Here is a 26,191-nt window from a genome sequence, read left to right on the forward strand (position 1 = left end):
TTCTGGCCTTCTGTGACATCATTATGTAGCCAAAGCTGGCTCCTGACACAACATTGCAACCTCACCCTGTTCGCCGTGTGATTTCTCACTGGCTGGGATCACCCACGGTGATTCCAAAGAGGACAAACGTGGGACCATCTAGTGAACAAACAGTGCTGATGCAGCGGGAGCCAGAACAAGCAAGAGCGCCAAACAATCAGGGGCAATTGAATATTCATACAACCTTTAGTGCGGTTTGGGGAAATATTTCCATCCTACCTAAACTGGTATTGAGGGCCCTCGAGATTAAAATGAAGGGGGGGGGGAATTCAGCATGGCCCCAGATTACACAATCAAGGGCAAAATGTGGGACAGAGTTTCTTCTGACCACAACTGGCTTCCCACTAGCCCTCCATCTGCGAAGGCAGCTTGTGGCCTTGTAAAGACAAGAAAAACGGTGCCAATGGTAATTTTTTGACAGCCAGCTGGTTCCCTTCTCTCCATGGCTGCTACATATGCTCAGTAATGAATGCACACCAGAGCAGCTTTGGAAGTAAATGGCAAATCCTTAACCCATGTTTCAGTCTATTTGGCTTTTCAAAGTTTTTCTCCTCCAAATAATAACAATTCTGCATTTGTTCTGACGGTAGCTTTGCAAAAAATAAACATTTTTTATTAAGAAGAGTTATTTTTAAAAGGAAGAGTTTTACTTGTGCTGAGGGGAGGGGGGTGAAGAAAAAATTCTCACTTTCCATAAATATTAAAAGCATGTCTTCATTCAAAATTAATTCTCCAAACCATGCCAACCTGGCCTCTCTTCTGCAAATTTACTTGGAGTAAATTACTGGATTTACTTGGAGAACAAGTAGAAGAAGAGTTGGTTTTTATATGCTCTCTACCACTTAAGGGAGAATCAAACCGGCTTACAATCACCTTCCCTTCCCCTCTCCACAACAGACACCCTGTGAGGTAGGTGGGGCTGAGAGAGCTCTAAGAGAGCTGCGACTAGCCCAAGGTCACCCAGCTGGCTTCATCTGTAGGAGTGAGGAAACCAACCTAGTTCAGCAGATTAGAGTCCGCCGCTCATGTGGAGGAGTGGGGAATCAAACCCGGTTCTCCAGATTAGAGTCCACCACTCCAAACCACTGCTCCTAATGGTAGATCCTAATCTCATGGCCCACCTGCTTGCTATGAATTATTAGTTACCACTGTATCATTTGATAATTTAATTGTCTGTGTGCATAAGCATATGAGCGTTTGTGCACATTTCAGAGCATCCATGCTCAAGCAAGTACACATGTCATGCCATTTCTACCACATATTATTTGTGGCAGATAGTATAATGCTGAACTGGGTTGGCTTAATGGGTTTAAGATATAAAAAGCACTTCTCTGCAGGCAAATGTAGCTCCGCCTGCTTTCAAAGGCATCATCTCCAGACCGCACCATCTACATGAAGCAGCTAGGAGAGAACATCAGAGCCACTGAAGTACCACCAATATGTGTTTGACACCCAACTCTGTGTTTCTTCAGGAGGGTCTGTGGAGGTCCTGAACCAGTGCCTGGAGAAGGTAATGGGATGGATGACTGCAAATAAACTGAAGCGTAGTCCAGACATGACTGAGACGGTTTATTTACTTCCTTATGCCCCACCTCCTTCTCCAATGAAGAATAAGAAGTGGTTTTTATATGCCGACTTTTTCCACCACTTAAGGAAGAATCAAACCAGCTTACAATCACCTTCCCTTCCCCTCCCCACAACAGACACCCTGTGAGGTAGGTGAGGTTGAGAGAGTGTGACTAGCCCTAAGTCACCCAGCTGGCTTCATGAGTAGGAGTGCCTGCTCCTGCAAAGCAGAGCTGGGTGGCAAGCACAGACAGGTCTTTTTCAGTGGTGGCACCTTATCTTCAGGATGCTTTCTCCATGCAGTGTGTCTTCTGAGTGCCAGGCCAAAACGTGTCTTGTTACGCAGGCTTTTAAACTAAGGATTTTACTTTTTTCAGTTGTTGTTATAATTTTCTTCTGGCATGAGGACTACTTTATGGATATTTTTAGGCTGGTAAATGTTTGCTTTATGCTGTTTTTATGTCCTTGACTTGTTTTTATGTTTATGTTATCATTTTTATGATTTGATGGCATGTAACCTCTTTAAACAAAAAAAGGAAGCAGACCAACGTGTTGGAGTGGTTTACAATCCTCTCATTTTGCTCAATCCGCAAAAAGGAGATGGTAGAAAATAAATCCACCACTAGGCAAAAGACCATTTTGAACTCCGATTTGTATAACAAACATAGAATCATAGAATCATAGAGTTGGAAGGGACCACCAGGATCATCTAGTCCAACCCCCTGCACAATGCAGGAAATTCCAAACTACCCCGCCCACACACCCAGTGACCCCTACTCCATGCCCAGAAGATGGCCAAGGTGCCCTCCCTCTCATGATCTGCCTATGGTCATAGAATTAGCATTGCTGACAGATGGCCTTCTAGCCTCTTCTTAAAAACCTCCAGGGAAGGAGAGCCCACCACCTCCCGAGGAAGCCTGTTCCACTGAGGAACTGCTCTAACTGTTAGAAAATTCTTCCTAATGCCTAGATGGAAACTATCAACACTAATTAATAAGACAAAACACATTTTTAAACCCAGGCAGCAGACTTCATTCAATTATAGATCACTATGTCTCTCCTAAGCCAACATTTGCAATGTTTTTGTAGGATTCTGCAGGAATCACAGGGCTCAAAGCTAGTGAATGCATACCTAGTGTACCTAGCGGGAGAGGTACTTTTAAATTAACAGCAGCAACAACAATAAAAAACCCTGCTTTTCCAGCTCTTTGATAAACAGCAGAATCGATAGCTCAACAACTGATCAGTACAGTGGCTACCGTAATTAGAGTATTCAGCTAGTGAAACAGAACTGTCATGAAAAGGTTCCATTAGTGTCCCAGCCAATAAAAAATAATGGCTATTTAAACGTATCCTGCTAAACCAAGCCAGGATGCAGCAGGGAGGAAGTAGTTCAGGTAAAAAAAAGGATGGGCCACAGCCCACTTTGCTGGAGTCCTCAGCCTCCAATGAAATTACAATTGAACAGCAAGCACATCCTATAAAATTAATTTCTGTTTAAAATGGGTTTGATTCAATCAAGGGCTGATTATATATTCTTCATGGGGCACGTGCAAGAAGTGTGCATGCATTTCATACATCTGGGCGATGCACAAAGACATATTTAGGGGAGGAGAGGAGGAAATGTGGTTTCTTTTGTTTTTTAACGTAGGATTGCTTAAAGGATATTCAGCACAAAGAGGGATCGGCAAACCTTTGGAGGAAAACAGGCGAACTATTGTTCTTGTTTCAGCAGACCAGCAATTAAAAACAGGATGCTTATTTGTGGGTAAGAACTGCAGCCTACTATTATCAAAGAACAGTGGATTTCTCTCTCTCTTATAGCCCAAGCCTAATGGGGAGTTAGGGTTGCCAGGTCCCTCTTAGCAGCCGATTGGGAGGTTTTTGGGGCGGAGCCTAAGGAGGGCTGGGTTTGGGGAGGGGAGGGACTTCAATGCCATAGAGTCCAATTGCCAAAGCGGCCATTTTCTCCAGGTGAACTGATCTCTATCGGCTGGAGAACACTTTGTTAGCATACGGGCCTGCCCCCCCTCCCGGGCGGGATCTGGCAACCCACTGTGCTGACACTTGACTACTCCGCTGGCCGCGCGCGCGCCCCAAACGCTACGGGACGGCCGCTGCGCGCTCCGTCGTCACGGACTCGGCCGCTCTTGCGAGCGCCGTGCAGCTAGGAAGCAGATACAGGAGCAGCCCCCGGTGAACCAGAGGGAAGCCATGTTCCAGTATAGGCTCTATTCCAGCTGCAGCCATGTCAGAAGAGTCAGGATGTCAGGAAATCAGTGTCAAGCACCCTCCCTTGCAACATCCACTGCTTAATGGGCCATCAGCAGCAGTCCAGATGAGTCATTCCTCCACAGCAGTAGCAGCAGCCCCAGGACGTTTGCACAGATCACTCCCATTGTTCCTGAATGTAAATCTCATCATGCAGAGAGATTCCAGCTCATCACGGGTGCTACAGCCATTGGCATTAGAATAGATTTCCAAATTCTCACTACTCCGCCCCGGCAGCCACAGATTAATCCTTTTGTCACCTTTTGCCATCTGGGAACCTAGGAGGGGTTCAACCCCTCTCAACCCCTCTCCCCGCCCCCAGAAAAACAGTATAACTGGGGGACTCCAAGCCCACTATGTCACCTTAGGTCTTTCCTGGCACCTTTGCCGTTACTCTGTTGGTTTGGTTTTGCGCAGCTTTAACTTTCAATCTGTCTTAGCCTACGTGAATTGTGGACAACCCCTCGTCTAGATACGGTAAATATTTGATCAATGCTCTCCTGCCACATTGGCAAACGTCTCTGTACTACACTCTATTATTTCTTAGCTCTTTGGATGTTTGTGCTGCACCATTTGAATGCTTGAAGACATAAACACTAGTTAATTTGGACTTCCTAGTCTCTGTCTTTATTCAAGGTCTCGTTAAACGGATTCTGGTAGAGTTGAGTGCGATCTCGCTATAAAAATACATAGTTACCGATTGCTAAGCTAATTTCCCCAATTAAAGAGCAATTCGGGTAACAACTTGTAATAGCAGGGGATCTCCAGCTAGTACCTGGAGCTTGGCAACCCTATGGGGAGGGTGGTTTAGGAGGGGCCGGGGACAGCGCAGCTGCACTGCCTCCAGAGCAGCTTGCCATTTTAAAGAAAAGCCAGTGGAACTCTCCATAGAGTTCCCTTTAGCTGGCACAAGTGGCATTAACGCCGGTGCAGAGTTCACGCTGGCTGCTATTCCCTTTCGTTTCCTCCCCGTTAGGATTGCGCTCAAACTCTTTAACTTGGGATTGTGTACAATGTGTTGGCTTTCCTACATAAACAGCCTGATAGCCCCTGTAGTTGCATTACAGCAAATAAGGTTTTAGAGTGACATTTGCTAGATGCAGCATCTTGTCCTGTTACGTTTCAGCATAAAGATTAAGGCAAATATCCAAGTGCAAGATTTCTTGCTTGTGTTATATACCACAGAATAGCTACAAGGATTAGCCACTGCAAAAAAAAAAAATTCTCAATACAAGCTGACTCTAAATATTGCTTTTACATAATTATTTTATCTAACAGGGCTTCCGAAAATGTTCATTATATATTTTACTTTTTAACCCATAACAGCCCAAAATCCAGATAAAAGAACTGAATCCATCAACTTCAACAGAAGTTCTGCAAAACTTCACAACCGTTGTTGTAGGATGGTGCAGAAATCAGTAGCCTAAAATAACAATTTCTCATACCACTTCAGCTTGCCTATCCAGTCTCCTGAGAACCACGAGCTGGATCATCCCACGAATGTTTCCTTCCATAGACATAGAACGTCTCAAGGTCTCCATGGCTTCATGATTCGATTTCCCAAGCAAAGATTCCCCATTCACTGCAAGAAGCTGGTCATTTGTTCGCAACCGGCCATCCTACAAAAACAGTATTAAATATAGTTCTTTAAAAGTGTTAAATACTGGTGAGCAAGACTCCCCCTACTCTTTGTTTAGAGTTTTACTGAACGGGTATGATCCAGAAACTACAGAAATAGTAGCCATGTTTTTGAAGCAAGCTCTAATGATAAAAATCAAACAAAAAATATAATAGCTGCTGTTCCGGTTACTTGTAGACACTCGTTTTCTATCTACACCTTATATTCACTGTACTCTGGCATACCTCATTTTATTCATGTCTATTGCTACAGATTTCGATATTGATGTTTTTATCATTTGTCAAATTCTGGAATACCTTGTACGATTTGTTATGCCAATAAAGGTTTTTGAATTTGAATTTGGTGAGCAAGACACAGAAACATTTATTTTTTTTAAAATGCAATTAGAGGAGGAGGAGGCATTAATATCTATTTCTTATATCTATTTTTTATTAACGATACCCTGGAAGGAATATTATCACTATAACAGAGTAGAAGGCAACCTCAAAACACACAGGCAAATAAGCCAGAAGCAAACTATCACAGGTAAGCTTATGGCATTTTTTTCAAATATTCTTCTTGCAACCAGAACCAGCAGGATGGTTCAAATATAACACCCAACTATGGCTTGGAGCTGAATGAAAACAGCTGTGCGCCAAAACCAAATGCTCCAGTTGGCATGCACTTCCTCTCAAACCCAGATTGCCATACATGATCAAAGGAGTATAACAAGCTCAGCCAACCTGGGTACTCTCAGCATCAACATCTTCCAAAATCTGCTATTAACAAAGGATACTGATGGAGCCTAAATTAGCGCAGATCAACAGGTAATTGTCAAATTCCAAAGCTGAGTGAGCTATATGCACTCAGGCATCTGAGATTGTGCGAGGTGGTCGCAGATGACTTATGGTGACCCTGTAGGGTTTTCAAGGCAAGAGAAGAACACAGGTGGTTTGCCACTGCCTGCCTCTGCGGTGCGACTCTGGACTTCCCATCCAAATACTACCCAGGGCCAACCCTGCTTATCTTCTGAGATCTGATGAGATCAAGCTAGCCTGGGCTATCCAAGTAAGGGTGAGATTCTGCACTCTATTCTAAAAGAAGACCCCCGTATGGGCCTACAATCTATAAACTAGTAGGAACTTTGGAACTGGCCTCCAACACTGCACAAGAAGTTACAGTCTGAATAAAACTGGGACAGCTAAGGAGAACATGTTCAAGCTCTTGGGCAGAAAAACGGGATATATAAAAAATTCAAGATATACTTCATGAGCTGGTTGCCCAGTTAGGTCTTACTGCTAGGTACCTTTAGAAGAGTAATTCAATAAAGATAAATAAATGAGACAAAGAGCATTAAAAAAGGGACTTTATTTTAAAATTCAATATCTGCCACTATTTCTGTATGCCCACAGTAAACGATTTCTCTCTTAAAAGAAACTAAAGGTCCAGTAATAATTCTTATTAAGGAAGTGGTCTCTCTTATCCGAGAGATATCTTAGTTTACATAATTCATGTCGATTCCATAAACCTGCAGCAACCTAATATGGACCAAAAGAGTCTGCGGTGAAAAGCAAGACACGGAAGAGGAAGCAGCATTGAAAAACCATTAGCCTACTTACAATGAATTTGATTCAATCATAAGCTCATTAAGAGTTTTCTATAAGCACTTGTCAGAGCTGCTTATATCTGTCATATGTCTTAGTTGTCCATAATGTGTATATTTTCAAATCTGATTGTCCCCCCACCACCACTAAAGCATTCAATATATTCTGATTACGGTGCTGCCAAGTCTAACTAAACACTGTTTCCTTATAAATGCAGGTCCAAGCTGAAAAAAGTACAGAATACCCCAAGGGAAAAGGGGAGGGGGAGAGATGCCAAACTACTGAGATAAGTAATACAAAGGGACAGTTTAGAATTCTTTGCAGTAATAGATTTGGTAGGAGGGGTAACAGGATGGACCACCGTGAGCCTCAAAGTTGGATGTAATTTGAACATTTGCAGTAAATATTGCTATGCTGGGAGGCCTTTGCAATGACTTACATTTTCACTAGCATAAATTTTTAAAGCCCTATATGGACAGGGACCAACGTACCTTAAGGGTCGCCTTCTCCCATATGAACCTACCCATACACTCCAGTCATCATCAGAGGCCCTGCTATGGTTGCCCAAGCCATATGAGGCTAGATGGGGCACAACCCAAGGAAGGGCCTTTTTGGTTGTAGCTCCAAAACTTTGGAACTGCCTCCCCAGTGAAACCTGTCTGTCTCCAAAATATTGTCGAAGGCTTTCACGGTCAGAGTTCATAGGTTCTTGTAGGTTATCCGGGCTGTGTAACCGTGGTCTTGGAATTTTCTTTCCTGACGTTTCGCCAGCAACTGTGGCAGGCATCTTCAGAGTAGTAACACTGAAGGACAGTGTCTCTCAGTGTCAAGGGTGTAAGAAAATTCCAAGACCACGGTTACACAGCCCGGATAACCTACAAGAACCACTGTCTGTCTCCCTCTATCGGTGCCTTCCAACAGCGGGTAAAGATATTGTCGAAGGCTTTCACGGTCAGAGTTCATAGGTTCTTGTAGGTTATCCGGGCTGTGTGACCGTGGTCTTGGTATTTTCTTTCCTGATGTTTCGCCAGCAGCTGTGGCAGGCATCTTCAAAGGAGTAATACTGTCCTTCAGTGTTACTCCTCTGAAGATGCCTGCCACAGCTGCTGGCGAAACATCAGGAAAGAAAATACCAAGACCACGGTCACACAGCCCAGATAACCTACAAGTGGGTAAAGACTTGTTTGTTTCATTTGGCATACCCGCTCTGAGCCTGGCTTCGGCTGGGGAGGGCAGGCTATAAATCGCAAAAATAAAATAAAAAGATAAATACTCTCAATAACAATTACTGGCCCTCCTCCCTGTTGCTGGTTTATGCATTTTTATGGAATTGTTTTAACATTTTAAATGTTGTTTTTAACTGGTTCTTGTAGGTTATCCGGGCTGTGTAACCGTGGTCTTGGAATTTTCTTTCCTGACGTTTCGCCAGCAACTGTGGCAGGCATCTTCAGAGTAGTAACACTGAAGGACAGTGTCTCTCAGTGTCAAGGGTGTAGAAAGAGTAATATATAGTCAGAAAGGGGTTGGGTTTGAGCTGAGTATTGTCCTGCAAAAGTATTGTCCTGTAAGTATCAAGATAATGTGCTAATGAGGGTATGGTATGTTAATATGGAACCATTGTATCCTGAAGTGATCTGTTAATGTGTGTAATCCAAAACTAATCTGTATGGCTATTGTTGAATGTTGTCTTTGTCTGGAGGTGTTTCAGGGCAGGAAGCCAAGCCTTATTCATTCTTAAACTCTCCTCTTTTCTGTTAAAGTTGTGCTGATGTTTGTGAATTTCAATGGCTTCTCTGTGCAATCTGACAAAATAGTTGGTAGAATTGTCCAGTCTTTCAGTGTCTTGGAATAAGACCCTGTGTCCTGTTTGTGTCAGTCCATGTTCAGCCACTGCTGATTTCTCAGGTTGGCCAAGTCTGCAGTATCTTTCATGTTCTTTTATCCTTGTTTGTATGCTGCGTTTTGTGGTCCCGATGTAAACTTCTCCACAGCTGCAAGGTATACGATATACTCCTGCAGAGGTGAGGGGGTCTCTTTTGTCTTTTGCTGATCGTAGCATTTGTTGTATTTTCTTGGTGGGTTTAAACACTGTTTGTAGGTTATGTTTTTTCAAAAGTTTCTCCATCCTATCAGTGACTCCTTTAATAAATGGCAAGAATACCTTTCCTATGGGAGACTGTTTTTCTTGAGTTTTCTGATTTTTGTTTGGTTCAATGGCCCTTCTGATTTCATTCTTGGAGTAGCCGTTTGCTAGCAGTGCGTGATTTAGATGGTTAGTTTCTTCCTTGAGAAACTGTGGTTCACAGATCCGTCTTGCACGGTCCATTAATGTTTTGATTATTCCTCTTTTCTGTCGGGGGTGGTGGTTGGAGTCCAACCACCACCCCCGACAGAAAAGAGGAATAATCAAAACATTAATGGACCGTGCAAGACGGATCTGTGAACCACAGTTTCTCAAGGAAGAAACTAACCATCTAAATCACGCACTGCTAGCAAACGGCTACTCCAAGAATGAAATCAGAAGGGCCATTGAACCAAACAAAAATCAGAAAACTCAAGAAAAACAGTCTCCCATAGGAAAGGTATTCTTGCCATTTATTAAAGGAGTCACTGATAGGATGGAGAAACTTTTGAAAAAACATAACCTACAAACAGTGTTTAAACCCACCAAGAAAATACAACAAATGCTACGATCAGCAAAAGACAAAAGAGACCCCCTCACCTCTGCAGGAGTATATCGTATACCTTGCAGCTGTGGAGAAGTTTACATCGGGACCACAAAACGCAGCATACAAACAAGGATAAAAGAACATGAAAGATACTGCAGACTTGGCCAACCTGAGAAATCAGCAGTGGCTGAACATGGACTGACACAAACAGGACACAGGGTCTTATTCCAAGACACTGAAAGACTGGACAATTCTACCAACTATTTTGTCAGATTGCACAGAGAAGCCATTGAAATTCACAAACATCAGCACAACTTTAACAGAAAAGAGGAGAGTTTAAGAATGAATAAGGCTTGGCTTCCTGCCCTGAAACACCTCCAGACAAAGACAACATTCAACAATAGCCATACAGATTAGTTTTGGATTACACACATTAACAGATCACTTCAGGATACAATGGTTCCATATTAACATACCATACCCTCATTAGCACATTATCTTGATACTTACAGGACAATACTTTTGCAGGACAATACTCAGCTCAAACCCAACCCCTTTCTGACTATATATTACTCTTTCTACACCCTTGACACTGAGAGACACTGTCCTTCAGTGTTACTACTCTGAAGATGCCTGCCACAGTTGCTGGCGAAACGTCAGGAAAGAAAATTCCAAGACCACGGTTACACAGCCCGGATAACCTACAAGAACCAATGAACTCTGACCGTGAAAGCCTTCGACAATATTTTGTTTTTAACTGTTCAAACATTTTAATTTTTTTAAATATTTGCTGCCTTGGTGACTCTGATCGGGTGGAAAGGTAAATGGAAACTAAATGCACAAGATCTGTTAACAGAAAGATTCTAACAAAATCTGCTAAATATTTAACGTATTAACATAATGATTGGAAACGGGTCATTATTGCTTCTGCAGTAATGGAAGTGTACATCAACAAGGATAAGGATCCCCCCACCCCCACCCAGCATGCAGGATTCACTGTAAGACATATGATGTAATCTGGAAATGGAGTTTTAGTCTCTTACAAAAAACTGCCTTTCCTTTTTCATTATTACTGTACTGCATGAAAGGAGTGACAGAATAAATTTAATAATGGTTCAAACATTAGGAAAATCTCAGGGGCCTGTGTCAAAGAAAGCACACTCCAGGACAATAATGCCACCAGGAATTCACCTATGGGAGGTGCTTTGTAATAGGCAGGGGGTGCTCAAGGAAAGGACTGTAGAAGCGATATCACTCGGAGTATTCATAGGTTTTTGTGTTCTAATAAAATCCTCACTAAAATGAAGAGAGTTGATTCATTTTACTGGTCAGAGGGAAGAATGAAGATTTTATTGTTTGGAGCTTTTATGAAGATTTTTGAAAAGCTGCTGCAGTAAAAAAAAAATTTTTGGGTCTGAAAGTCTCAGTTCTTTTGTTAACATTCATCTACGGGTATTGCCTCTCTTAAAGAACTTTTTTAAAAATGTGCAAACTTAGGAAAGAATTGTTCCAATAGAGTCTGCCAAGTCTTATTCTATAGATAAAGAACACCGCACCTCAAGCTTTGAGAGGCACCTATAGGTCGCCACGCCAGATTTTATTTCAAGACATTAACATGTGCACACCTTTAGACCATTTCTATGAAACATAAACAATCTGACAGTTTCTATATAGCTATGTATTTATTTAGGCCTTTTCTTTTATTGGGCCATATCTGGCTTACAAGTTAGAGTTTGGATTTTTCAACATTGGGCAGAGTTTGGATTTCTCATCAGTGTGGTGTAGTGGTTAAGATAGGTGGTTTGGAGTGGTGGACTCTGATCTGGAGAACTGGTTCGATTCCACACTCGTCCACATGAAGCCAGCTGGGTGACCTTGGGCTAGTCGCAGTTCTCTCTGAGCTCTCTCAGCCCCACCTACCTCACAAGGTGTCTGTTGTGGGGAGGGGAAAGGAAGGTGATTGTAAACTGGCTTGATTCTTCCTTAAGTGGTAGAGAAAGTCGGCATATAAAAACCAACTCTTCTTCTCCTTCTTTTTAAATGCTCCACCAAAGCTCTGCCACTTCCACCTGTTCAGGATTTTGTTCAGACCGCCCCAGGCTTTACCTTTCCTCCACCAACCCAGATTGTTTTCTTATGTCTTTTTATGTCTAAATTCCAGTCCCGTAGCACCTTAGGGACCAACAAGATTGCCGGGGTGTGAGTCTTCAAACTCATATCCTGAAGATCTTGAGGGTCTCTAAGGTGCTACGGGACTTGAATCTAGCGATTCTGCTGCAAATCAACATGGCTACCCTCTGAAACTGTCTTTTCATAAGCTCAAATGTATTAGAAAAAATGTATGGATAACAACTGTGGTCTCTTAAACAGGTCAGGTCCAAAGTCTTGTTGTTTTACAATAGCCTGTAACCAACATTTTGAGCGTCACTTTTTCTTTCAGTAGATTTTCAGTGAAGGGTAGATTCCCCGGTTAAGGATCTACACAGTCATTTCACAGAACAGTCAATTTTCCTTCATAATGAAGGACAGTGTTTCAAGTTCAATATTACAGAGGAAAAAATTGAATTTGTTTTAGTATTAACCTCTTTCCTAGATACTATCCCAAGGCATTTATGAAACTCATTTATTCGACCAGCTTCTCACCCATACTTCTTCCTCTCAGTTGTCACAAGGCATCTGTACAGAGACTATTCTTATAAAAATAACGATTTTATATATTATAGTTTCACAGCAGAACTTCAGTTCTCTTAAATCCAATGTATATGCTTAAGCCAATAACACCTGTAGCTCTGGAAACAAGTAGAATTTACTTAAGGGAGAAATGGAAAAGTTCAATAGCAGCAAGGGGAAAAAAACAGACGGCACAGGATTTAAAAAACGAATGAACAACAACACCAAGGCTCTTTAACACTCATGTTAACAAGTAACATTTCATACACAGGAGCACATATCCTTATGATCACACTAATACATAAGAACATAAGAAAGGCCAAGGTCCATCAAGTCCAGCAGTCTGTTCACACAGTGGCCAACCAGGTGCCTCTAGGAAGCCCACAAGCAAGATGACTGCTGCAGCAGCATCCTGCCTATGTTCCACATCACCTAATATAATAGGCATGCTCCTCTGACACTGGAGAGGATAGCTATGCATCATGACTAGTATCCATTTTTACTAGCAGCCATGAATACCCCTCTCCTCCATGAACATGTCCACTCCCCTCTTAAAGCCTTCCAGGTTGGCGGCGATCACCACAACCTGGGGCAGGGAGTTCCACAATTTAGCTATGTGTTGTGTGAAGAAATGCCTCCTTTTATCTGTTTTGAATCTCTCGCCCTCCAGCTTCAGCAGATGACCCCACGTACTGGTATTATGAGAGAGGGAGAAAAGCTTCTTCCTGTCCACTCTCTCCACACCATGTATAACTTAATAGACCTCTATCGTGTCTCCCCTTAACAGCCTTCTTTCCAAGCTAAACAGCCACATCTTTTAGGTTTTGGTTCCAGCTGATGCTTCCTATGTGCTATTGGTATATTGCTTTGTTCCACCATGACCACCTGTTGTATAGAAGGGAGTGGGTTTAGAGAAGGGTGGCTTCCACACATCTTATCATAAGCCGCCTGGAGTTCCGTAAGATAGAAAGGTGGCAAATAAGCGTTTTAAATAAATAAGGAAATGAATTTATCCTTTGTCCTCTCTCCGCCAGAGTGGGAGATGCATTTATGTGCCTGTGGGTCAGGGTGATCCCGTGGTCAGATACACTGAACTATCCCAATTCAAGCACTGTTTTCCAGACTTGCCCAAGAAGGACATCTGTCAGCAATGCTGATTCTACAACCTTAGGCAGTTCATGAGAGGGAGGGCATCTTGGCCATCTTCTGGGCATGGAGTAGGGGTCACTGGTGGAGTGGGGGGGAGGGGTTGTGAATTTCCTGCAATGTGAATGGGGTTGGACTAGTTGACCCTGGTGGTCCCTTCCAACTCTATGATTCGATGATTTACACAGCGGCAGAAGAATCCTGCTGTGCTATAAACGGATGAGAACTGTAGTAGAATGGAGGGACAGTTCAGGAGGTACACCTTTATAATGGGACAGGTTTGCAGTCTTGTATTGTAGGAATCATCTTGCTCTTACTGCACTGTCTTCAACCTTTGTAATCCCAATTTCTTTACAGTTTATACTATACAACAAGTGGGAACCCTCAAGACTTGCAGGAGGGATCTCATTTCCCCTTCCCCACTATTTCCTCTTTCCCTTTCCTGAAAGTCCCCATAGCCCCTTTCCCCTTTCCTGCTTCCTTCTCTCTGTTTAGGGTTGCCAACTTCCAGGTGGGAACTGGAGATTTCCTGGAATCACACTGGGTCTCCCAACTAGGGATGGTCAGTTCCCCCTTAGGGTTTCCAGCTCATAAATTGGGAAATTGCTAGCTACTTAGGGGTGGAGCCTTGGGAGGGCGAGGTTTGGGGACGGAAGTGACCTCAGCAAGGCATAATGTCATAGAGTCCACCCTCCAAAGCAGCCATTTTTTTTCCAGGGGAACTTTTCTCTGTCATCTGGAAAGCAGGTGTAATTCCAGGTGATCTTCAGCCCCACCTGGAGGTTGGCAACTCTACTTCCCATGGAGGAAATGGCTGCCTTGAAGGGTGGTGTCTATGGCATTATTTCCCTCTGAAGTCCCTCCCTTCCTCAAACCCCACCCTTCCCAGGCTCCACCCCCCAAATCTCTAGGAATGTCCTAAAACGGAGTTGGCAGCCCTATCTCCTTCCTACCAAACAGCCAACCTACTTTTATATGCCCCTTGGACTTAAGCTTTCCTTCTTCCCCCAGCAGCCTTTGCCTAGGTCACTGTGGCACAGTTGTGCGGTGCCGGCCGCTGGGCCAGATCCACCTGCATGGTAGGGAACCCTCAAGGACTTGTGGGGTAGAAACTCACTCTCCCCTGTACCCTCTTTCCCCACACTATTTACTCTTTCCCTCCTTCTGGCAACCCCCACATCATCTCCTCTTTCCCAGCCTCATTCTCTCCTTCTTAGCCATTCATCTCCCTAAATTTTATCTGCCTCCCATCTTCAGCTATATTAATTATTTACTTAATACATTTATACCCCAACTTTTTCCACAGTGGGGACAAATGCAACATACATTATCTCCTCTCCTCCTTTTTTTTCTTTCTGTGAGATAGGTTAGGCTGAAAGTAGGTGACTTCCAAGCCTAAGGTTGCCAACCTCGAGGTGGGATCTGGAGATCTCCCAGAATTACAACTGAACTCCAGATGACGGAGGAGGAAGAGGAGGAGGAGGAAGAGGAAGAAGAAGAGTTGGTTTTTATATGCCGACTTTCTCTACCACTTATGGAAGAATCAAACCAGCTTACAATCACCTTCCCTTCTTCTCCCCCACAACAGACATCCTGTGAGGTAGGTGGGGCTGAGAGGGTGTGACTAGCCCAAGGTCACCCAGCTGGCTTCATGTGCAGGAGTGGGGAAACAAATCCAGTTCACCAGATTAGCCTCCGCCGCTCATGAGGAGGAATGGGGAATCAAACCTGGTTCTCCAGATCAGAGTCCATCACTCCAAACCACCGCACTACACCACATTGGCTCTCCCCCTGGAGATCTGTCCCCCTAAAGAAAATGACTGCTTTGGAGGGTGGACTCTATGGCATTATATTCAGCTGAGGCCTCTCCCCTCCTCAAACCCTCAGTTTGTAGATGTCCCTGGAAACATCTCACTGGCTACTGCATTACACCAACAGCACTGGTCTTTCATCAGATCCAGCACAGAAATCTTTATGTTCTTGATTACACGCACAGCAGGTTTGCATGTTTATATTCAAGAGATGGAACATTAATTTGGCAGAAACGCTATGAATAAAAAATCAGGTTTCCTCATACCTTGTAAGCAGCTCCTCCGTGGATGATTGATTTGATGAAAATCCCAAGGTCAGCCCCAGTCTCTCGAGATTTGTTGCCCTTTAAGCTCACACCAAGTCCAGCTGAACCAGAGTCATTCAGGGGGATCTCAAAAGTCAACTGCTCAGTCGTCTCGAGTGAAAGAACATTGCAGTAGGGCTCTCCTTTCTGTTGTACGAAGATGAAGCAGAACATTTGCATAAATAGTACCGAAGTAGCCTAATCTCATAAGAATCTGTTAGAGCTCTCTCAGCCCTACCTACCTCACAGGGTGTCTGTTGTGGGAAGGGGAAGGGAAGGTCATTGTAAGCCAGTTTGAGTCTCCCTTAAGTGGTAGAGAAAGTCGGCATATAAAAACCCAACTCTTCTTCTTCTTACCTATATGACGTCATCCAATTAGATTGTGTAACTGCATGTTGATTTCACAATGCCCTATACCAAATCAGATTAGGTCACACAATATTGTGACAAAGCCCATTCAAAGTAAGAGCAACACCTGAATGAGCGAGCACATTCACCCACCCATCTCAGGTACAAATGTACTTTTTGGCTTATCCTTACATAAAGTGCTGATTTGGACGCTTTAATTTCAAAGATGCCTTAATTATTCATATGCAATAAATTATAAGGATGTGTATTCTTATTTTCTTTTTAAAAAAATAAGCAAAAGCCTATTTTCTGGTTATGGAAGAGGAGAGTTTTTCCCATACACTTAATCCATCTCTGTCATACTGCGGTTAGAACATCGCTGTTTTCCGGCCCATGAAAAAGTAAAATAAACAAGATACTTATAATCTAGAAACCACCGCATTTTGCTGCAGCTGTTGGGAGAAGTAGAGGAGAGATAAAGGGTCTGTGAAATTATAAGCCTCAATTCCAATATGTATCAAGAGCAAATATTTAATATATTTAATCACATGACAAAGTTAATGCATTTCATTTAATTGGAAAATATAAAAGTGGCCTGATGTTGACATTAATAATTATTGTCTGATGCTGGTGGCCTACCTCTCCTCTCTTATACCTACAAGCTTCTCTTTGTTAACTTTCTAGGGTTTTTTTTTTTAAATTAAAAGATGCACATGTGCAAGCTTAAGTCCTTAAACACATAATTGCAAAACTCACACTCGTGTAAAAGAATAAATAGTACTTTACGGTCACTGATGCTTAAAAGCCCCCACCCCCAGCTGCAGATTAATAACAAAATCCTAATAAAGGTAAAATGCTTGTCTTCCAGTGCTTATTATGCAGAATACCGAAGTGTCCAGTTTTTAGGCTTAGGCAGTGCTTTGGCATCACAGTGTCAGCTACAGCGAGCATAGTAACAAAATTTGGGATATTGTTGTTGTAATATATAAATAAGTGATGGAATTAGAATCTATAGCTAAATATCTAGGTGGTAATTTTATATCCGCTGCAAAATACAGCATGCACATACCTTTTATTAACCTGTATTTCACTCAGATGTTCTACTTTTCAGCTCACTAGCTACCCTGAACTAGGAAAATTACTCTGATTGCACCTTTTAACCAACCAGCATCCGGAACCCTTAGCTCCCATTCCTACCCAACAGCGTATGTTTTTTACTATAGAGATTTGGAAATCCCTAGAGTGTCACATGACACCTTGATGTCACGTTGGATTCGGAACTGGAAGTACCCCTGGTTTTCCTCCTTTTTTTGTGTTCATGCTGCTCTGTCGAGTGGCAGCAGGGGCCTATTCAACCCCATATTGATTCAAGCAGTCACGGATTCTGTTCAGACTATTTCCAGTTTTCCGTAACAGGAATCTGATCATTCTCTGTATTAAGTAAACTGCCCCACATTATCATCAACTATGAACAGAGGGATTCTGGAACAATTAGGCTAGAGCAATACCCCATTACAAATAGGGATTCTGCTCCTTACCATGGCCCCCTTGTTAATCTATCCATTCCCCTCTACTCACATTTGTAGGACAACCAGTACTGGCTTCTTGGGAGGCATCTGGTTTTAGCAATACCAATCTGCCTAGGAAACACTCAACTGCTGAAATGCCACACCTATGTCTTCCTGTAGAAAGTGCACCTGTGAGCTCACTTGCCTTTTGCCAAGCAGTTTTATTGTATCAAATTGCTAACTTTACTTCCAATGGAGCAACAACATTAATTGGAAGACAGCAATTATCTCTATTTATATAATGTGCTTGTGTAACAACAAATATTCTGTGCACCTGTTCATATCTTTCACCAGAATGTTCTCCATTTCCATTTATAACCAATGATTGTATTATGGGTATTTTAAAAACAAATTCTCATTTCAAACATGCAAAAGCCTTTGATCGTAATAGAAGAAGGAGGAGGAGGAGTAGGAGTTGGTTTTTATATGCCGACTTTCTCTACCACTCCAAGGAGACTCAAACTGGCTTACAATCACCTTCCCTTCCCCTCCCCACAACAGACACCCTGTGAGGTAGGTGGGGCTGAGAGAGCTCTAACAGAACTGTGACTTGCCCAAGGTCACCCAAATGGCTTCATGTGAAGGAGTGGGGAAATCAACCCAGTTCACCAGATTAGAGTCCACCACTCGTGTGGAGGACTGGGGAATCAAACCCGGTTCTCCAGATAAGAGCCTGCCGTTCATGTGGAGTGGTGAATCGAACCCGGTTCTCCAGATCAGACTCCACTGCTCCAACGAAATACAGCAGTAGAATCTGCTGTATTTCGTTCCCCTCCAGGGAAGCATGAGAACCGGAGAGAATTCGTCTTTTAAATAGACGAATTTTAGAACGTCTTGAGAACAAATTGTTCTACGCCTAACCATACCCTTAAATAAAGATGTAGCTAAGTAATTTGATTACTGAAATAAACATGCCACTGAGAACAGCATGGGAAACAAATTCAGGTGCTCAAGCAGTTCACCTATTTCTTAAAATGCACTGGTTTATTAAAAGAAGTTACCGCAAGCATTAGTGCTCTGCACCCATCTGCTGGGTTATCATCAGAGTGTGTGGGCATGCTATCTGAACCAAAATAGAGTTGTTAAAATGTGTCGAAGCGAGACGATAGATATAAATATACTAAATCATTTTCTAGTATTAGGTTCCCTACGGCTCTCCCTTGACACACAGTTTGGAGTCCATAACATTTCACAGCTATTTACTTCACTGAATCACTCTGGGAATCAGATAAACGTATCATACAAAGACTTAATTGACAGTTACAAAAAAAAGTTTTCAGCACCAACTAATTTAGGAACAGTTCATTTTGCTCATACTCTCTTCACACCAGTCCTTCACATTCAGGAGAACACAACCTGTTTAAATCTGATTCCATCCCCTTTGGTGAACACATATATCTCATTTCCAGGCTGCCGTAAGGACTGGCAAACCTGCAATAAAATAAAATCAAGCTCGATTTGCTTCAGACAAGTGACCTAGAATCCCATTATTAAAATCTCAGACAAGACTCCATGTATGCATAAAACATCTCCTTGCTTAACATCTCCTTACTTAGGATGTGTTTGCATCTGGCAACAGAGACACAGCAGGAGCACTGTGATAAATTACGGCAATCTTGCTTGTTATGCGAAAACGAAGTATAGGAGGGAAGACTCTTCATTAGCCTGTCCCAGTTGCCCCTCCTGGCTGAAGGAGAGTTGGTTTCCATACCACGATTTCTCTACCTTCAGGAGCCTCAAAGCGGCTTACAATCACAATCCCTTCCTCTCCCCTCAATGGGCGCCTTGTGAGGTAGGTGGGGCTGAGAGAGTTTTGAGAGAACTGTGACTGGCCTAAAGGCACCCAGCTGGCTTCATGGCGAGGAATGGGGAAACAAACCTGGTTCACCATATTAGAGTCTGCCCCTCATGTGGAGGAGTGGGCAATCAATCCCGGCTCACCAGATAAGAGTCCACTGCTAATAACCATTACACCACGCTGGCTGCAGTGATCAGCCCAAGCTGCACGAGGGCAGGGCAGCGTGCCACCTGCAGCAGGGACTAGACTCAGCCCTCCCCTCCCGCTCTCTTCACTGCAGGGAGAGGCAACTCAACTGATTCCACCTATAGGCTAAGAAAGGCCCTTTCCTGAGCATCTTTTCCTGAGAAGGGGGGGAGAAAGCAATGGGATTGCCTCGTCCCACTACTCAGAATAAATGGCTCAGGACCTGACAAAACCAGGGAGGGACATTTACAGGGGTTCGAGCAACCCAGTCCAAATGCAACAGTAACAGAGCAGGTGTTCAGATGCCTGCATCCCCCCTTCTTGGCCAGTTCTGTGTCCCTCTCTATGCTAGCCCGTTCTCACTCTCTTAGGAAGCCTGCCCCCCCACCTTTGTCCCCATTTCCCCCTTTTAACTACTGTCCCAGTATTATTTGTGGGCTTTAGTCTAATAGGCCAGCGTGGTGTAGTGGTTAAGAGAGGAGGTTTGGAGTGGTGGACTCTTGACCTGGAGAACCGGGTTTGATTCCCCACTCCTCCACATGAGCGGCGGAGGCTAATCTGGTGAACTGGATTTGTTTCCTTGCTCCTACACATGAAGCCAACTGGGTGACCTTGGGCTAGTCACGCTCTCTCAGCCCCACCTACCTCACAGGGTGTATGTTGTGGGGAGGGGAAGAGATGGTGAATGTAAGCCGGTTTGATTCTTCCTTAAGTGGTAGAGAAAGTCGGCATATAAAAACCAATTATTCTCCTTCTCCTCCCCGCCCCCGAAAGGTTTGGGTCCTGCATGTGCTTTGCTTACATCTCATGGGCATCCTAAATATTATTTCTCTGCACCAACAGGCAGGCACAAAGATACTACCAGGGGCTGGCTGACCCACTACCAGTATAACTCCTTTCCATACAGAATCCCTACATTCTGACTGTGACCATTTTCTTAAAGGAAAATTGTTACATACTTACATCCTTTGCTTGGGATGGGTTTTAGGAGTTCTGTTAATCTGATACAAGGAATATTTAATTGCATATATAATCTATTTAGTAGATATTTAATCCTTCCAAGTCCTTAGAAAGGTTATCCTCCCAAAATACACACAATAAATAAATACTTTTCCTCCACAGCTTTTTTCCTTCACCAAAATCATGGTTGACCCTGCATGAACTAGTTGAGAAATATTAGGGCAGAGCACCTTGCAGTCAGCTGCTTTGCAAGAGTAAATCAAGCCAGATTCAGGGGGGAAAAAACCCAACCATGGATGTAATGCAAGCCATAATTTTTTGGAGTGGGGAGAAGAGGACTTTTTAATAGAAAAAAACTATTATTATAAAAAAAGCAGAGTTTAATAAGATCAGGTATGTGGTAAAGTTCTATGCATGTAACACTGCCAATCCACATGTAGCAACTCAAAGCCAAGAATCTGTATTAACCAGACATCTAATTAGGAAATGTCCCAAGGTAGGAAGATTTGCAAGAACATTTCTTTTTTATTTTGCTTTTCAATATGCATAGTTTCTCAATCAGTCTTATGACAGCTGGCGTTAACTGGCTACTCTGGAAACCAAAACTACTAAAGATAGTAATTTTAATGAACAGTGCCATCCTAAGCAGAGTTATGTGCCCCTAAATCCTTTAAAGTCAATGAGCTTAGAAGGGTGTATTGATTTATTTAAAATATTTATTAGCTGCCTTTCTACCTTGTGGCACTCCAGGCAGTTTACAATATAAATAAAACAATGATTATAAAGAACATGTACGAGGTCACAATTATAGCTTAGGATGGGGCTGTTCAGAACTTACTGAAATCACATGTGCCTCCCCTTGCTAGTTTTCGCAAGTTAAAAAACAGGATATAATGTATTAAACTTAGTAACTGGATATTAATGCATATCTGAATCAACATAGGTAAAGTTTTAAAAGAGAACTGATTTGACTTCTGTTAATAAAACTAAGCTATGATATGAATATTTTTGCTCTCTGTTTTGGCAGCAACTAACATGCCAATTTATCAATAGGCTGAAAGAATTAAAAAAAAGCCTACTGCATTGTTATTTTTACTTATTCATATAAGAGGAGCTCATACAATAAACTCAAAAGCATTCAGAAGCTCCAGTGGCCAGCGTTGTGAGCGCAGAATTGGAAAACTAATAATCAGTAAACTATTACCAGTAGGCAAGAACTCAATGAGAAGAACTCAGTGAGTTCAACCCCCCAGCCTATCCAGTTTTTTTTTTTTTTTTTTTTTTTTGAGGGATCAATTGGGGAGGGGTCGTGGCTCAGCGGAAAGAGCCTCTGCTTGGCACGCAGAAGGTGCCAGGTTCAATCCCTGGCATCTCCAGTTAAAGGGACTGGGCAAGTAAGTGTGAAAGACCTCTGCCTGAGACCCTGGAGAGCCGCTGCCAGTCAGAGTAGACAATACTGATCTTGATGGAACAATGGTCTGATTCAGTATAAGGCAGTTTCACATGTTCAAGAGTTGCGTGGGAAAGGAAAGTATCATTTTCTCATCTCCCTCATGGTTCCACCTCTGGCTCCCTCTACAGCTCTTCTTTCCCCTTCTGCTATCCTCCCAGCTCTGGCTCCCCTCTTCTCATGCTTGCCACAACCCATTCTCGATTGCTATGCCAACTCAAAATGCCGCCCAAGCTCCAGTGGATTTTTTTTTTTTTTGCAACATCAGTACCCACACAGATGTAATTATCACTGGAAGAGGGGGTTGAGGTCCTTATCACCAAATTAGGCTTTTAGTTAAAAGTCATATATTTCTGCAACCCTTAGAATTCTCCTTGCATTTGCAGAACCTTCCCCTGCGCCATGGTTGGCCATGCTGCATAGATTTGCCTGTCTCTCATTGACTGTGAGATCCGGGGATCTGTAGCATGAATGCATAATGTGGAAATGGGAACAAAACATTAACAGAAAAGGTTACATGTATTGGACAGAGGAGATTGGATATAACTTAAAACTATTACGGGAGAAGCTACACCTCATGGAGTTCTGCTTTCTATGATTAATACAACAAAGATAGGAATAGCAAATATATATTAGGAAGAGACAAAAGCATTGGAATATGTATAATCCACATATTTTTATGCCTAACACGGTTCACAGGAGCCACTCCAAACTTTCTCACTACTAAGTAACTGTACACAGTTCGGCTTCTGCGTCTCACACATTTTCTAAAATTACACTTCACCTCTACTAATATGTAGCTATCACATTTTTATTTAAATCTGTGCTGTACAACAATCTATGTATTCCTATGAGTGCTACAGCTACATTTTGTATCTCCAAAGAGATCAATTTTGTTTTTCTTTCACAGAACATCTCTGGAACTCTGACACGATCAGTAGCCAAGAAATTTTCTCCATTACCAGTTTTCAAAGAAAAACTGATACTGAAACTGAACTTAAGTGAGAAAAAATTGAACAAAACCCTTCTATATATACTGCACGCACACACAATACACACATACACCCTTAGCCCAGAATTAGGAAACAACCTGAAATAAGCAATAAGAATGCCACTGAATTTCATAGCACCGCTGTTTTGGACACAGAAATCCTCATTTCATTTTCACATGTCCCTTGTGCAAACTGACCCCATGAATAAGAACTTAGGAACAACCCTGCTGGATCAGACCAGTGATCCATCTAGTCCAGCATCCTGTCTCACACAGTGGCCAACCAATTACTCCGGAGGGCCAACAACAGGACATAGAGGCTGAGGCCATCCTCTGATGTTGGCTCCTGGCACTGGTATTTAAAGGTTTACTGCCTCTTGAATGTGGAGGTTTCCTTCAGCCTCCATGGTTAGTAGCCACTGACAGGCCTCTCCTCCATGAATCTGTCTATGTCTGAGGCCCTCGCTATATCCTCTGGAAGCGAATTCCACTTGTGTAAAGAAGTATTTTCCTCTTGTTAATCCTGAATCTAATGCCCATCCACTTCACTGAAGGCCCTCAAGTTATATTATTTTGGGAGAGGGAGAAAAAGTTCCCTGTCAGATAGAGGATGGTGCCAAGTTGTTTTATGTTGCCCCAGAAGGTTGAAATTAAATCAAAAGCGTTTCCATCTAGACATTAGGAACAATTTTCTAACAGTTAGAGTGATTCCTCAGTGGAACAGGCTTCCTCGGGAGGTGGTAAGTGCTCCTTCCCTGGAGGTTTTTAAGAAGAGGTTAGATGGCCATCTGTCAGCAATGCTGATTCTATGACCTTAAGCAGATGATGAGAGGGAGGGCATCTTGGCCATCTTCTGGGCATGGAGTAGGGGGTCACTGGGTGTGTGTGAGGGAGGTAGTTGTGAATTTCCTGCATTGTACAGGGGGTTGGACTAGATGACCCTGGTGGTCCAACTCTATGGTTCTATTATTCTGTGATTCTATGATATTCTCTTCCTGTGCATGACTTTATAAATCTAGATTATGTCTCCCCTCGGTTGTTTCTTTTCTAGACAACCCAGACGCTTCAGCCTCTCCTCATAGAAAAGGTGCTCCAACCCCTTAATCATCTTGGCTGTCTTGTTCTGTACTTTTTGCAGCTCTGCAATGTCCTTTTTGGGATACGGTGACCAGGACTGCACTCAGTATTCCAAATGAGGCCACACCATAGATACAGGGGCATGATAATATTGCCCCCTTCAGTCCCTTTCCTAATAACCCCCAGCACAGAGTTTGCCATTTTCACTGCTGTGGCACCCTTTATTATTGCACCACTTCCTGTTTCCTGACATTGTAATTTCCCATTAAATATTTGCAATTATAACCATATTTTTGCATTAGTCAGATATAAATGGCATTTAAAACATATGAATGGAGGAAAGCTAGCAACAAAAAAGCGTTCCTAAGATGACATCTAGAATTGGCAAATAAATACAAAAAGGATGTATTCATAATGAACACTTTTCATGCAAGCTCAAGTAGGTACAATGTGGTTTCAGCCTGGTCGACGTTAAGATCACTTTAAAAAAATTTTTTTTTTAAAGCCTTGTCCCATCCCATAAATTCTTTTCTGTCCAGCCGATGTTAATGTATGCTCAGTCTTGTCTCAATCCTTTCCCTCTCTCAAGACGCCTTTTCAATTAAACCCTGTTATTTAATCTAAGAATGCCAACACTCATTGACCAGGGCACTTTCTATCTGTGGATTTATGATAATCTAATGCACATCTCCCTTGGCAGAAAGGCTGTCTTAGTTATCCCTATTGTTCTAGGGCCAGAAAAGAACCTTAACAACAACAACAAAAATTAAAAAAAAACTTAAGCTCTTGCTCAAGTCAGGAAGGAAATAGCATTTATTTCACATAGCGAGAGACCTTTCACTAACTGTCGGATGTCCTTGACCAGCGCGCACCCCCGTGGCCTCTCCACAGTGCGCACCCTGCCCCCTCTCCCGGCTGTTCAGTTCCGATAAGAAGCGCATACTCCACCGAGTGTCATTCAGCGCTGAGAGCAAGAGGCAATGGACATAGAAGGGATCGTTTGCAGAGGCTTACGAATTTACATTTTTTGCAGGGTTCTTTTCATAAAAAGACCACAACATGGTGCCACGTAACTGTTATCTTACAGAAATATTAGAAAAATCAGGTACCTTCCTGTTTATGTTTTTTTTAATTATCTTTCTAATAAGAACTAGAACAACACAAACAAAATGCTGACCATGCACACAGCATACAAAACTTAAAACACTGCCACTGGTATTAGCGAGCAAGTCTCATTTTAAACAAAAAAGCTCGCCTCCAGATATGGCCCACATTCCATCTAGCAGTGATTAAATTACTGAATGGCAGCATTTCTCATGCAAAGGCTTATAAAATCTGAGATATAGGGATATAATGCAGCTCTGAAAGTAAGTTTGGCAGTAACTTTAGTCCCCGTGATGGCAATTGCCCTATTCGGGATGTATTTCATGCCTAAGGGCTGGGGCCAGGTTAGAATACATTTATGATCTCACTCCACCTTCATAATAACCCCTGAGAGGCAAATTAAGATTGACAGACCCCAGCTTGCCAAAGGCCACACACCCAGCAAGCTTTACAGCTGCAGAGGAGCCTTTAACTAGAACCTCCAGTATCCCACTGCATTGGACAACTCGTCTTAAACCAAAATACTTTGACATAATTAAATTGGGCTGTGCTTCGTCAGCCTTAAGAACATGTAGCACTCAAGTTGCTCTCTGTGTCAAGGTTAGCAAATACAGCAAATATTTACATAGATGTGAGTTGCTTATTTCATTTAAAAAATTAGAATGCTTTAAACAAACACTCAGTTTACTCTGCAAAGAAACATGTGCATTCCAGTTGTCTTTCCTTTCTTGGTCTTTCGACAATCATAAACACTTGCTCAGAAGTTGAGATCTTTCAGAAGAGAAAACCCTTAATAGTGACATTACAATGTGTTCATATGCAGCCGTGTACAAAACATGCAATATACAAGCAGTATTTATGTACCTTTCTTGGTTTTATTCAAATCTATATCGTGAGTTCACACTGACTTGGATGGCCCAGGATAACCTGATCTTGTCAGGTCTCAGAAGCTAAGCAGTTGGCCCTGGTTAGTCCTTGGATGGGAAACCACCAAGGAATCCAAGGTTGAT

The 26,191-nt window shown here is 42.7% G+C and overlaps 1 protein-coding gene across 1 annotated transcript in view; it reads right to left on the reverse strand.

Moving 5' to 3' along the window:
• The window catches only part of PARD3B (par-3 family cell polarity regulator beta), a 578,916-nt gene that overhangs the window by 326,609 nt on the left and 226,116 nt on the right, over nucleotides 1–26,191 (reverse strand). The window contains exons 11-12 of the mRNA XM_056861663.1: nucleotides 15,661–15,846; nucleotides 5,322–5,495 (exon numbers count right to left, since the gene is read on the reverse strand). Coding sequence (XP_056717641.1) covers nucleotides 5,322–5,495; nucleotides 15,661–15,846 — 360 coding nt within the window. The remainder of the gene's footprint in view (nucleotides 1–5,321; nucleotides 5,496–15,660; nucleotides 15,847–26,191) is intronic.

Source organism: Euleptes europaea, chromosome 15 (assembly GCF_029931775.1).
Source record: "Euleptes europaea isolate rEulEur1 chromosome 15, rEulEur1.hap1, whole genome shotgun sequence".
Classification (NCBI taxonomy): Eukaryota; Metazoa; Chordata; class Lepidosauria; order Squamata; family Sphaerodactylidae; genus Euleptes; species Euleptes europaea.